Below are 13,142 nucleotides of genomic sequence, written 5' to 3'. Positions count from 1 at the left end.
CCTTCACAATATATGCAGTGAAGACTATATTTGACTTGGCTTTCTTCATTATCATCACCACTCTTGGACTCAATATTGTTGTGGCCATCATAGTTGACCGATTCTCTGAGCTGAGGAGTGAAAGGGTAAATTTTTAATAGCCTGCAGCAACTAAATATTTCTGCATATCTTATAATAATAGGATGAAATTAAAAGTGACAAATTGAACTACTGCTTTGTGTGTGGTATTGATAATGATACTTTTGAAAGAAAAGGGAAAGTATGTTTGTGATATGAACCTGTTATAGACCCATTTATCTCTTTCTCTCTATATATACATTAGGGATTTCGTGATCACGTACTGAATGATCACCACATGTGGAATTATGTGTATTTTCTGCTTCATCTTGACTCCATGCATCCCAATGATCACAATGCACTGGAGAAATACATCAATGACAATGTAAGGGATACAAAAATTGCTGCACTAGAATACAATATCTTTTATTGCTATTGTTCTTGTTTGTTTATTATCTGCAGATTGAAGGTCGCAAAATTGGCTTCTTTCCATTGCGTAAAGCCAAAATATTAGGAGGAAAAGTAGACGAGTCAGCTGTGCAGAAATCTTAAACTATTTCCTCATTTTAAGCGTGTGCATATTAAATATTATTTTAATTTTTTTGCGTGAGAATGAATGAAAAAACCACTGCCAACAATATTAGACTTATTATTTTTTAAACTTTTTTTGTGTGTGTTGTTAGTATACAGTGTGAAGATTTATCGTATTAAAAGTTCATTTTATACTAGATGCAAAAAGGTCAATTGATCATTTTCTTTTTGACAGCTCAGCACTAGAAAAAGGTAACAGTAATAACTGGGTGTACATGCAATACACTGCGGCTTACATGTGCATTGGTTGTTGGTGTTGCTGTCCAGTCAACACTACATAAGCTGATTGGGAGACCTCCTGTTTCTTACGCAGTAACTCAAGCGACTGTAATGGAGTATCACCAGCATCAGATTTACTAAGAAGCTAAAACAGGAATAACATTAATATTAAAAAAACACTTCAAGAAGCTTAAAAAATAAAGATAATGCATTCATTGCATTGTTGTTTCTCCTTACCACATCTTCTTTTCTTCTTTTGATAAGTTTTTCAACTTTCTTCTTTCCTGGACCTTTCCCATGGAATTTGTGTGACATGTGTCTAAATGCCTACAACCAACAAAGTGACAGTAAATGTAATACTGTGTGTGTGTGTGTGTGTGTGTGCTTTTAAGTACTTCTTTAGCTGTTAGGAGTCTTCCATGATCATCCACATATTCAATGTTAACTTCAGGCACGTAGTCCTTCTTCTCTACAAATGCCATATCCCTCCCATGAGTGTCTCTGAGGAGAAAAGTCATCCAACCAAAACATTTAACTTAATTTTGCTTACTTATCTCTCTCCCTCTCGCGTCCTCTGTCTCTCTCATATTCCCTATAAATGTAGGAACCAATCAATCAATCAATCAAGGAATCAATCAAGGAATCAGGAATTAATCAATCAAGAAATCAATCAATCAATTCAACAGTAGAGTGTATGCATACATGTAGATGGGGTAGCTATTACCAATCTCTTGTCCCAAGGCCTTCAATAATGGTCTTAGAGTCTCCTTTCTTCTTTTTAATGGCTTCTTTATCTTTCTCAGAGTCTATAAAACCTTTCTTGGTAGCCATCTGAAGTGCAGCTGCTACTCCAGTCAAATGCGTCTTAGCTTCCAGTTCTAAGACGTCGGGTTTCTAAGTAACGAGTTAAATAATCTACAGTTCTTTCCATTGCTCACTTCTAGTGTAGTCTCATTTTGCTTGTTGTTGGGATCAATCTCAGACCAGCCACCATCAATATCCTGATCTCCTTCTTCCTGTTTGTCATAAATATCAGTACACAATAGTGTATTAATTACACAGTATGGCATACCATTAACTCTGTGTCCCCAACATTCTTCCATTTACCTAATAGCAAACAGAGAAACACTCTGTTATTTTTTGGTTGGACGGGGCCAAAGACCATGTACTTATAGTACATGTCTACATGCTACTTCATAAAGAAATGGCTACAAGCATATTCTGTACATGCACATGTATATACTTTTGTCTAATTCAGATTCTTCTTCTCCTATTTGTCTACAAAATTCTGCTGTAGTATCAATAACTATCAGTCCATTCTCAGCCTCTCCAGCCAATCTCTCTTCATCTTCGTCCTCCATTTTCTCTGTCTTTATTTTAGGAACAAGCATAGAGGCAACTCGAGCTGCCCCAGTAGTGTCTGGTACTGCAGTCTTGCGCTTTAACAAACGCCTTGTCCTATAAAATAAATTATAACTATATATTAGTATACTTGTATAATATAATGAGTACCTCTCTAAAGCAGTGTCAACTGTTGTGTCAGTGTCATCGAGTAATGAAGGATCTATACATGTAGTCATAGGCTCAATAATAATCAAATGTTATCACATGATCACATACATGACATAACTGTCATAATTGGCTCAAATTTCCTCATAAAGGGATCAATATGCATTTTTAATAGTATAGTACGTTATTTCAAGAAAATGCCAAAATTTTCCAAAAAAATGGCTCCAAAATCACCACAATTTTTTATTACATTTTCTGATACATATTGATGTCCTTATGCTATGTAGAAAGTTTGAGTTGATTCCGCCTTCAACTTCTTAAGTTATAGCCATTTCAAGAAAATGCCAAATTTTGAAAAATACCCAAGGCTTATAACCCATGGTTTTTTCCAAAAAATGGCTCCAAATCACCCCAAAATTTTATTACATTTTCTGATACATATTGATGTCCTAATGCTGTGTACAAAGTTTGAGGTGATTCCAACTTCAATTTTTCAAGTTACGGCCATTTTAAGAAAACATCAAAAATCTAAAAAATACCCAAGGCTATATATAGCCCATGGTTTTTCCAAAAAATGGCTCCGAAATCATTCCAAAATTTTATTACATTTTCTGATACATATTGATGTACTTATGCTGTGTACAAAGTTTGAGCTGATTCCAACTTCAATTTTTCAAGTTACGGCCATTTTAAGAAAACATCAAAAATCTAAAAAATACCCAAGGCTATATATAGCCCATGGTTTTTTCCAAAAAATGGCTCCGAAATCACCCCAAATTTTTATTACATTTTCTTATACATATTGATGTCCTTCTTATACTGTGTAGAAAGTTTGAGCTTATTCTGACAAATAATTTTCAAGTTATGAGCAATGTCATTAAATCCTATGATGTACATGCACACATTCAGTCACCTGGTTTAATGTTAGTTTCCATTGGCTCATCACTGATAGCATCTCTTTGCCTTGAGCCATGATCTCTGCCATCACCTCCTCCTCCCTCGTTATCCAAACTAACAAGGTCTTCAACTTTAAATTTCTCTTTTCTCTTTCTCTTCTTCCTCTTACGAAACTTGACCATCTCCTCTTCTGTGTAATACTCTGAAGCCACGCTAAGTTGAGGCAAATCCAGAGCTATTGCTTTCTGCTCGAGGACTTCGCGTGCTCTCTCTTTCTCTCTCTGGAGGTCACCCACATCATACTGGCCAGTATCACCTGTAGAGATTACATAAAATCATTATATACATACATGTACACGAGTAATCTTACCAAGAGTAAACTTGTGTATCTTTTGTCCTTCAATCTCTTCATCATACTTATATAACAGACTACGAGTGATGGGCTACATAAAGACACGAGGAGGACATTATAAATTAGTATACTATAATATAATTTAATTTATTGTACAACTAACTAGTGCATATTGACTAGATTTTAACCCAATTATTACTTAACAAAATTTTGAAGCAACTTTATAAAATTCTTAAAAATCCAATTACGATCAGAATCAGCTTAGATTTTCTACACAACATCAGAAAATGCAATAAAAATGGGTCACTGAGGTCAGTGGAGTGATACGCATCATATGTTACATGTATTGCGTGTTTGTTCAGAAGGGAAAGTACACTAAAAAATTTTAATTAGTACCCAGACCCATTAAACTACACTAAGTGTTGCACAACTATATTATCCCTCCTCTTACATTGCCATATTCATCAAACTCCTCTTCGTAGGGCTGGTAGCCAGGAAGGTTCTTCTTCATTTCAATATTTCTCTGTCCTTTCTCATCATCAATCATGCTTACATTCACGAGTACATCCTCCCCATCATCAAGTATCTTTGTGTCCTTAAGTGTCAATATGACGTCTCTTCCTTCTTGAAACCTGTCCTCCTTATGCTCAATAGTGAGTCCGGCTAAATTATGCGACGAATAACTGTCTTTCTTTGTCTCTTCCACCCTCTCCTCATTTTCGTCATATCCTCCGTCCATCTCTTCCAGTAGCTGAGCCTAAAAGTGGTCATTATGAATGACACCAACCATTATTATACTATCATTATTATAATATTAAGTGATGAGTCTATAAATACATTGTGTCAGCTATAGTGATGCAGGTGTGAATCTTATTGATAATGCTGTCAATAGTGTGAATCAGGAGATGATTAGCTAAGCAGTAATTCAATATCTACTGTAGCATTAATTTGCTCAATGTCCATTAGCTAATACATACATATAACTCCATCATCAAAGGTCTACTTTACTGAATCACTTTTACACTGATGGACCTGAGGCTTGACAACTGACAAAACACACAGAACATGCACATGTACAATTGCACATGCAGTGCATGAATTACTTTCCTTACCCTTTGTTCAGCTAGTTTCTTTTCCCTTTCTTTCTCCCTCATTTTTGTTACCCAGTTTGTAGCACTCTCATCAGTGCTCGTATCCTGTCCTAGTCCACGTACTGTAGCTAGCTTCCTTGCCAGATTACGTGATTCTCTCATTAATTCTAATTTCTCTCTTATCTACAGGCACATGCATTAGAGTAAAGCCTTCTATTAGTGTGAGACAGGGCAATACCTTCTCAGCTTTTTTTTCTTCTCCGATGTTCTTTGCTGGAACGTGAACGTCTTCTTTCTTCTTAGGAGCTTCCTCTTCCTCCTCTTCTTCATTATCTAACAAAAATGCAGCAGCTTAATCATGTCAAACTATACTGTAGTGCTAAGTATACATGTACATCTGCATGTAAGCATGTACATAGTTCCGTGTGTAGTGCATTATACAATATATTGATGCATATAATAGCTATATATCACTGCTATACACAAGTAGGAGCCCTTTAAGAGTAAAATAAAATTCTAAATAAAAATTATTGAAATGATATCCATTTCTTTTTCTCATTTTCTTTTTTGTATATGATGTAAGGTCAACTAAGGTGGTTGCATTCTTGATGTATGTAATAGAGACAGTCAGTGGATAAGAGAAGTGAAAGTGTGTGTATGTTTTCATTGTTATAATTCACAGTATCTACTCATCTGGGTGACAGTTTGACAGACCATTGCTTTATACTAATTGAATTGACCTTGTCAGTTACAAAACAATGACGCATCAAATAGTTACTGTTACTATTGCTATAGTCATTGTTATCAAATAAACTATTACACCAGTACAGCAATGAGTAATACCACTTATAATAAGTATAGGTGCTGTACATGTACACGTAATCGCTAATACAATTTACCTTTAGTGTCATTGTCAGTCTTCTCTCCTTCTTTACTCTCTCCTCCTGTCCTTGGCCCAACATCAAGTGGTTTCAGCCCCAACTGAAGCCTCAGTTTACTAGTCAATGAAACAATAATAATGAGCAATACCAATAAAACTGACTTTGACTTACTTTGTCTCTTCAATACTCAGTTCTAAGCCAGCACCTCCTCCTCCTCCTCTTTTTTCCATTTCTCCTTCTCCTCCGGTCCCTTCATTTCTTTCTTCTTGTCTTCTTAAGGTATCGTCAAGAGTGCTACCATCATTGAAGTCCTCTGTCTCAATTTTCAGCTGTTTACTATAATACCATATAGCGGGAAATTTTGGAGGGAGTAAAATTTGGCGAATTGTTAAATTTTGGGTGATTGGTGGATTTTAATTTGGCAAATTTGTGGCCAGGTGCCATTGAGCATGCACATAATGGCTCAAAATGGCGGGTTTTTATTTTGGCGAATGGCTGTCAGAATGTAAATTTGCCAAATTTAATTCCTTCCAATTCCCCGTTATACGGTAGTAATAATAATAAGATATTTGCATTGCTTATTATCAAAAACAATAAATTACAAAATGTATAATGTCACAAGGCACAAACAACAATTCACGATGAAGACGGTGCAGCATAACAAGAATCACTTTAAGATCAAAGTGTCGTGAGTGAGTATAAGGTCACAACCTTTTATCGTGAATATAGATGTACTGATACTGTCATTGGTTTTGTCATAATACTTTGACCTGCGATATTAGATTATGTCATTTCCTTAATGAAAAACATTTCCTTATCAGCAATGCACTTTATAGTAGTTATTATAATAACTACTTTTTCATAATTAGATAGGTCTCAGGAATGTCACCAATAATTATTAATAGTTATGTATATATATATATACTAGTATGCTTACCTCGATATCTCTCTTTCCCCTGATTCAGCACTTGGACTTCTCTTTCTCTTCTCATCCCTTTGGTGACCCCTGGACTTCTCTATAATACAAAAACAAGCCCGTAAGGATTCCGTCACAGTTTGTAATATTAATATAAAGGCCTGCCAGTACTAGGTACGTATATGTACAGTGCTTACTTCTATCACTATCATGATGGCGATGTTTATGGTGCCCCCTGTCTTCATCTGAGTTATCTGAGCCTGTGCGACGTCTGCTTTTTTCATGTTTGTGTCTGCTGTGACTAGATCTCTCTTTGTGGCTCTTATCTTTTTTCTTTTCCTTCTTGTCTTTCTTTTTATCTTTATCCTTGTGCTCCTTGTCATTCCCCATTTTTATTTTGTAGGCGGAGTTGGGCGGGGCTGATTAAATTTAGTTTATAAAAGATCTTGATGAATAATTTTTGGTCATCACTCATCAAGTTACTCATCCACTTCAATGATGTCGGCCCTTACTCTGTTTTGTTGCGTTTCTTTCTTGCTTTTGGCTGCTACAGCCACTGCCATACCTTTTGAGCTCCGCCAGGTTAATAATCAATGCGTCGATGATACAGATTGCAATCCAGAAAGTCTCCTAAACGTCACTATTCCTCTTAATCGTGTAACCTGTAACAATGGACGGTGCGCTTGCACTGCCTGCTTTATGCTCAACACTACCACCAATCGCTGCTATCTGGATCCTCCATGCACTGCTTATGATCCCAATGATCAGAATTCGGATAACGGGTGCATTGATAGAAGACAAAAGCAATTAACAGCATTCCTTTTGTCATTCTTCCTAACCTGGACTGGTGCAGCAAATTTCTACATTGAACGATACGATTTTGCAGTCCCTCAGCTTATCTTTGGGATCATACTCTGTGCAATGAGCTGCGTTGGACGATGTGCTAAGGAATGTGTCAAAGACAAGGACAACAAAGCAGCAAAATTGGGTGTCTGTTGTTTCATTGCTGTGCCAACTTGTCTCCTGTCAATGATGTTCTTTGCATGGTGGATCACTGATCTTGTGTACTTTGGTACCAACCGACGTACGAATGGAGATGGATGCTACCTAATTGAAAACCTTTGAAAACTAACTTTTATACAGTAGCGTAATTATTATAGTTTGTATTAGCTATTTTTCATTCATATTATTGTTTTTTTTTTTAATAAATAAAATAGACTATTGTTTAAAAAAAAGAAATTGTATTGTTTTTTAAAAGAAATAAAATAAAATATTACAGATCGAGCTACAGTATGGCATTACAGTAATATCAATTTTAATTAGCAAGAGTATACATGATATGGGGCATTGGGTCATACACTCTTGCATATAGTCTCTTCAAAGGTCTGGTTTTAAGGGACAGCCATCGCCAGCATCTCGCTTGTTGGTTCCAAATATGACGGCATCTGCAATCCACCAACCAGTTATGCCAAAAGAGATGGCAATTATGAGTAAAATCATCACAAGCATAAAGCAAATAAATACAATGGACCCCTATAGGAAAGATAATAAGGTTAAGTTTATAGTCTGGAATGTAGCTGATTGCTCACTTTTATGTTTTCTGCCTGGAAGCAGCAGATAGCACAGCAAGGGGTGCATGCAATGATGTAAACTATCACAAAGATACTAAGGAATAGTACCAGCTGGCCTGCACCAAGCCCATTCTGACCTATGTAGAAGTTTGCGACTCCAAATCCGGACAGCGTGAGAGAGAGGGCAAATGCAGTTACTTGAGATTTACGGTTATCTATGCACTGCAGTGTTGCCTCGTTGTAATAATAGCAATCAGAGGGAGATGGGACAGTATATTCACATACATTAGCGGTGGTATTGACACTGAAGCACTCAGTACAGGCACACCTATCATTAGGGCAATCAATGAGGCTTGTAGGCACTGTTGTCACTCCGGGAGGAAAACAAAAAGAGCAATTCCGTGACTGACGAGTTTGGATATCGATACTACCAATTGATACAATAGTTTAGAGTCTATTTGGCTTATCAAGGACTTTGGACATACCTTTCACTCCCAAGAGGCGTCCCAGCTACAAGAGACAAGGAGAAAAAGGAGATAGCAAGAAGCAGTGAACTGTGCATCTTTTCAGTCTTTAGATGCAACAGGAAGTAATCAATGAATAATTAGACTATAACTATAATTTTTGATTAAAAATGACACAGTAATAAAAAAAATTTGTTATAAGTTATTTCTAAGTGTGCAACCATCTCCAGCATTTCTTTCATTTAAGATGAATACAATGAGATCGACAATCCACCAACAAGCTATAGTCAACAATAAAGAAAATCCAATACTGACAAAAGAGACGAGAGTACAGACTGGCAAGAAGCTATCCTATAAACATACCAGAACAATCATTAATCACAATTTCATTAGATGTTGCAATATTTATTGTAAATTGGTAATATGTAAAAAAAATCAGTGGGTTGATAGGGCTGCTGTTTTTAGAAAAAAACATGCCGACACAGCATGTGACATATGCAATGATGCTACGCCCCTTATGGAACAACAGTGAATATTGGCATAAATATTCACGAGTTAGTCAAGTGATGATACATCAACAAGCCTATCTATGCTACCAATGCAATTGTAACAGAAGAACTAGATCTCTTTCCTTAATAATATTGCTTGTTGTAATGGAGCTATGTACATGCACTCACGCATAGCCTATAACTTACTTCATTGAAGCAACAGGTACATGAGTCCTCGCTACAGACTAGGCAGCACATATAGCAACAGCAAGAGCAGCATACGCATATGAAACAAAGAGTAATTGATAGTTGTATTATTCCCAATATGATTTCGCCTATGTAGAAATTAGCGACGCCGAGAGAGGAGAGAAAGAAAGAAAATAGGAACGCTTCTCTTTGACTTTTTCTATTATCGACACATTCGTCAGTAGCTGGTTCATATGTAAAACATTGTGATACTGAACACTTCCCAGTCCCAGAGTCAAACTGGAAACAAGGATAACAGAGACAGACTCCTTGCACACACAAAATGAGACTGGTATCTGTCACATCAGGAGGATAACATTCAGATGCAGTCACACACTCAAATGATTGGTTGTAACTGTTAATAAATTAGTGATGCTATAAATTCATAATAAGATTTTACATTTACCTAACTGCAGAGTCTCTAACAGTGAGTTCTGGCCGGGTTGGTAGTCCATTTAAGACTGAAACCAGTAGAACAAGCAGCAACAAGAAACAGTTTACCAAATTTTCCACCATTACTGCTGACTCCTGAGTGATTAAAGGTGTGGTCAAAACAAACAAACCCCGCCCTCACATATTAATTAAGCTATAAGGCATAGCTCTAAAAATGAACTCCGCTGTGCAGCAAGAAAGTTCTACTGCTGGTCGAGGATCTAGGAGGGACTGGAAGGGCCTCAGGTATAAGATATTTCCTATAGAAGTTCTCTTTTTACTTTTTAATTTCGTGGTACTTTATCATCCTCAAATATACTCGCAGCTATTCTTTCAAAGGCTTGCCCAAGATGCTCTGGCCCTTGCCAATGATACTACTACTACTGTGTCTTTTTGTCTCAACCAAACTTACATTGTCAATCGCACAAGCAATGCTACCTTTGAGAAGGTGCAAACTGGTGCTAATCATTTCAACATGTACAATGAGGTCATATCATTGAGTGCTGGTTCATTGATGGCATTACTTTATGGCCCACTCTCTGATATAGTTGGTCGTAAGCCAATTTTCTTTGTTCTCTTCATTGCTATACTTCTCGCTGGAATACTGCAATTGGTTTTTGTGGTTTTCAAGTTGAACTTGTACTATAATCTGCTCTGTATGGCAGTGTATGGTTTAGGAGGAGGATATGCTACCATGACTGGTGTTGCATTTGCTGCTGCATCCGATGTGACACCCAAGAAATGGCTGGCAGCTCGTATGGGGATCCTCGAAAGTTGCATATCTTTTGGAACTATTATGAGTTTCTTGATTGGGTACAACTGGCTACAGAGTGACAATTGTGATTTTGTGCCACCTGTGTTATTGATAATTGGTACATCAATTTTCTGTTTGGTTTATCTTGCATTTTTTCCTGAGCCGATGAAGAAAGAAAAAGTGAGAATTGATGATGGAGTTAATGAGAACCGTGGCTTTATAAAGTTACTTAATGGAGTCAAGATATTTTTTATACCAAGTTTTATTGGGTTTTCAAACTGGTGGAGGGTGTGGCTCTTGTGTATAGTCATCAGCTTAGAGTCGTTATGTGAAATTGGCAGTGGTGAAATCATCAATTATTTTTTATACAACAAACCTTGGAATGGTCGTATCGTTTTATATCTTATTATGGAGCTTATTTTAATGTTTTAAATGCACTTTCGCTACTTATACTCTGTCCTATTTTAATCTCTTTGGAATTTTGGAAGCACTTTATTATTTTAATTCCTATTTTTACTGCAGTAATATGCAATGTGTTAACTGGGTTTGTAAGGAAAACATGGGAAATGTTTGTAGGTGAGAAATTACAAAACAATTATGATATTCATGTTTGATGTTATGTAGTTGGAGGATTTTTAAGCATCCGTGACATTGGGTTTCCTGTAATGCGATCTATGTTGGCATTGTATGTCAGCCCAAAATTATATGGTAAGGGAAAATACCATTAAACTAATTAATGACGAAAGACTTATCTTTTTTCAGGTTCTGTGTTAACTCTAGTATCTGCATTGGAAGCTGTATCTTCAAGTGGAGCTTCAATATTGTTCAATGAAGTATATCATCCCGAAGCAGTTGTTAATGGTCATAATATCAATGCTGGTGTCATATTTTGGGTATCTGCTGGAATATGGGCAATAAACATCCCACTTGTTATGTAAGATATTTATTTTATAAACTTAGATATACTACCTTTTTATAGGATTTTGCTGTATTTTGATGTATTTAAAGCAAAAGTACATAAGGCTAATCCTGTCCAATTGGTTGATGAAGAGAAATTGCTTGCTTCCAATAGTAACAACTATGGTGCAACCATCAATCAATAACTAATAAAATTGAATTATTTTAATTCATTTTTGGGCATTTTGGCAGCAATAATTAACTTAATATAAAAGCACACAAATATGAGCATACATACTTCTAGAAACCGAAAAAATAGTTTGCAAAATTATCTACTGGTATTAGATCTAGTATTATTCCTCGCCACTAAAATTAATCATCTCCTAATAAAGCAACTTTGTGGTTACTTTGATCTTGGATTAGTGCTGGGCGATATTGAAAATTTTGAAACGATACGATATGATACGATATTGCCTAAAAATGAGGATATCGATATTTTTATCGATAAGTTATTAAGCCACACCCATTAACTTTAATATTACTAAAATGGCTAAATAAAGCTATTTCTGAGAACAATTATTATTGAAAAGCATTATAAAAACCTTCTTTGGCTTCATATACTTCAGCTACTTCATCTACTTTCCAAGAAAATACATTTTAGTAATTTTCGAGATGTTACTCCTATAGTTAATTAACCATTTATTAAGGTTATGTAACCATTTTGTGGGCGTGGCCTCGTTATCGATATTTTCTTCAATTTTTTTCGATATTGATATGTATCGATACCACATTATATCGATTAAATATCGTGAATTTTGATATATCGCCCAGCACTATCTTGGATGGTGGGCTTTAAAATGAACTCCGCTGTGCAGCAAGAAAGTTCTAGTGCTAGTCGAGGATCTAGGAGAGACTGGAAGGGACTCAGGTATAAGATATTTCCTGTAGAAGTTCTCTTTTTACTTTTTTACTTCGTGGTACTTTATCATTCTCAAATATACTCGCAGCTATTCTTTCAAAGGCTTGCCCAAGATGCTCTGGCCCTTGCCAATGATACTACTACTACTGTGTCTTTTTGTCTCAACCAAACTTACATTGTCAATCGCACAAGCAATGCTACCTTTGAGAAGGTGCAAACTGGTGCTAATCATTTCAACATGTACAATGAGGTCATATCACTGAGTGCTGGTTCATTGATGGCATTACTTTATGGCCCACTCTCTGATATAGTTGGTCGTAAGCCAATTTTTTTTGTTCTCTTTATTGCTATACTTCTCGCTGGAATACTGCAATTGGTTATTGTAGTTTTTGAGTTGAACTTGTACTATAATCTGCTCTGTATGGTAGTGTATGGTTTAGGAGGAGGGTATGCTACCATGAGTGGTGTTGTATTTGCTGCTGCATCCGATGTGACACCCAAGAGATGGCTGGCAGCTCGTATGGGGATCCTCGAAAGTTGCATATCTTTTGGAACTATCATGAGTTTCTTGATTGGGTATAACTGGCTACAGAGTGACAATTGTGATTTTGTGCCACCTGTGTTATTGATAATTGGTACATCAATTTTCTGTTTGGTTTATCTTGCATTTTTTCCTGAGCCAATGAAAAGAGAAAAAGTGAGAATTGATGATGGAGTTAATGAGAACCGTGGCTTTATAAAGTTACTTAATGGAGTCAAGATATTTTTTATACCAAGTTTTATTGGGTTTTCAAACTGGTGGAGGGTGTGGCTCTTGTGTATAGTCATCAGTTTGGGGTCATTATGTGAAGATGGCAG

At 36.3% G+C, this 13,142-nt stretch overlaps 4 protein-coding genes across 4 annotated transcripts in view; 3 read left to right on the top strand and 1 right to left on the bottom strand.

The window, feature by feature from the left end:
• The window catches only part of LOC100633240 (uncharacterized), a 13,450-nt gene extending 12,841 nt beyond the window's left edge, over window positions 1–609 (top strand). The window contains exons 64-66 of the mRNA XM_019994590.1: window positions 196–259; window positions 323–442; window positions 520–609. Coding sequence (XP_019850149.1) covers window positions 196–259; window positions 323–442; window positions 520–609 — 274 coding nt within the window. The remainder of the gene's footprint in view (window positions 1–195; window positions 260–322; window positions 443–519) is intronic.
• A 110-nt stretch (window positions 610–719) lies between these two features.
• On the bottom strand, window positions 720–6,924 carry LOC100633114 (U4/U6.U5 tri-snRNP-associated protein 1-like). Its single transcript, XM_019994913.1, has 19 exons — window positions 6,711–6,924; window positions 6,535–6,613; window positions 5,769–5,933; window positions 5,616–5,713; window positions 4,955–5,049; window positions 4,738–4,899; window positions 4,077–4,382; window positions 3,644–3,716; window positions 3,290–3,589; window positions 2,380–2,431; window positions 2,111–2,325; window positions 1,940–1,974; window positions 1,806–1,883; window positions 1,592–1,761; window positions 1,418–1,459; window positions 1,263–1,368; window positions 1,105–1,194; window positions 885–1,012; window positions 720–830 (listed from the first exon to the last, which is right to left on the bottom strand). Exons 1-19 carry the CDS (start codon window positions 6,901–6,903, stop codon window positions 806–808), a joined length of 2,412 nt encoding a protein of 803 aa, XP_019850472.1. The 5' UTR covers window positions 6,904–6,924; the 3' UTR covers window positions 720–805.
• A 2,943-nt stretch (window positions 6,925–9,867) lies between these two features.
• The window catches only part of LOC100636354 (solute carrier family 46 member 3-like), a 4,213-nt gene continuing 938 nt past the window's right edge, over window positions 9,868–13,142 (top strand). Inside the window, exon 1 of the mRNA XM_003382571.2 lies at window positions 9,868–10,847. Coding sequence (XP_003382619.2) covers window positions 9,890–10,847 — 958 coding nt within the window. The 5' untranslated portion in view covers window positions 9,868–9,889. The remainder of the gene's footprint in view (window positions 10,848–13,142) is intronic.
• Window positions 10,991–11,639, top strand: LOC109581154 (uncharacterized). Its single transcript, XM_019994996.1, has 4 exons — window positions 10,991–11,044; window positions 11,093–11,176; window positions 11,231–11,402; window positions 11,448–11,639. The coding sequence occupies exons 1-4, from the start codon at window positions 11,035–11,037 to the stop codon at window positions 11,569–11,571; spliced, it is 390 nt and encodes a 129-aa protein (XP_019850555.1). The 5' UTR covers window positions 10,991–11,034; the 3' UTR covers window positions 11,572–11,639.

This window comes from Amphimedon queenslandica, unplaced genomic scaffold (genome assembly GCF_000090795.2).
Source record: "Amphimedon queenslandica unplaced genomic scaffold, v1.1 AMPQUscaffold_13520, whole genome shotgun sequence".
NCBI classification, from domain to species: domain Eukaryota; kingdom Metazoa; phylum Porifera; class Demospongiae; order Haplosclerida; family Niphatidae; genus Amphimedon; species Amphimedon queenslandica.
This window is presented reverse-complemented; position numbering and strand designations above follow the sequence as displayed.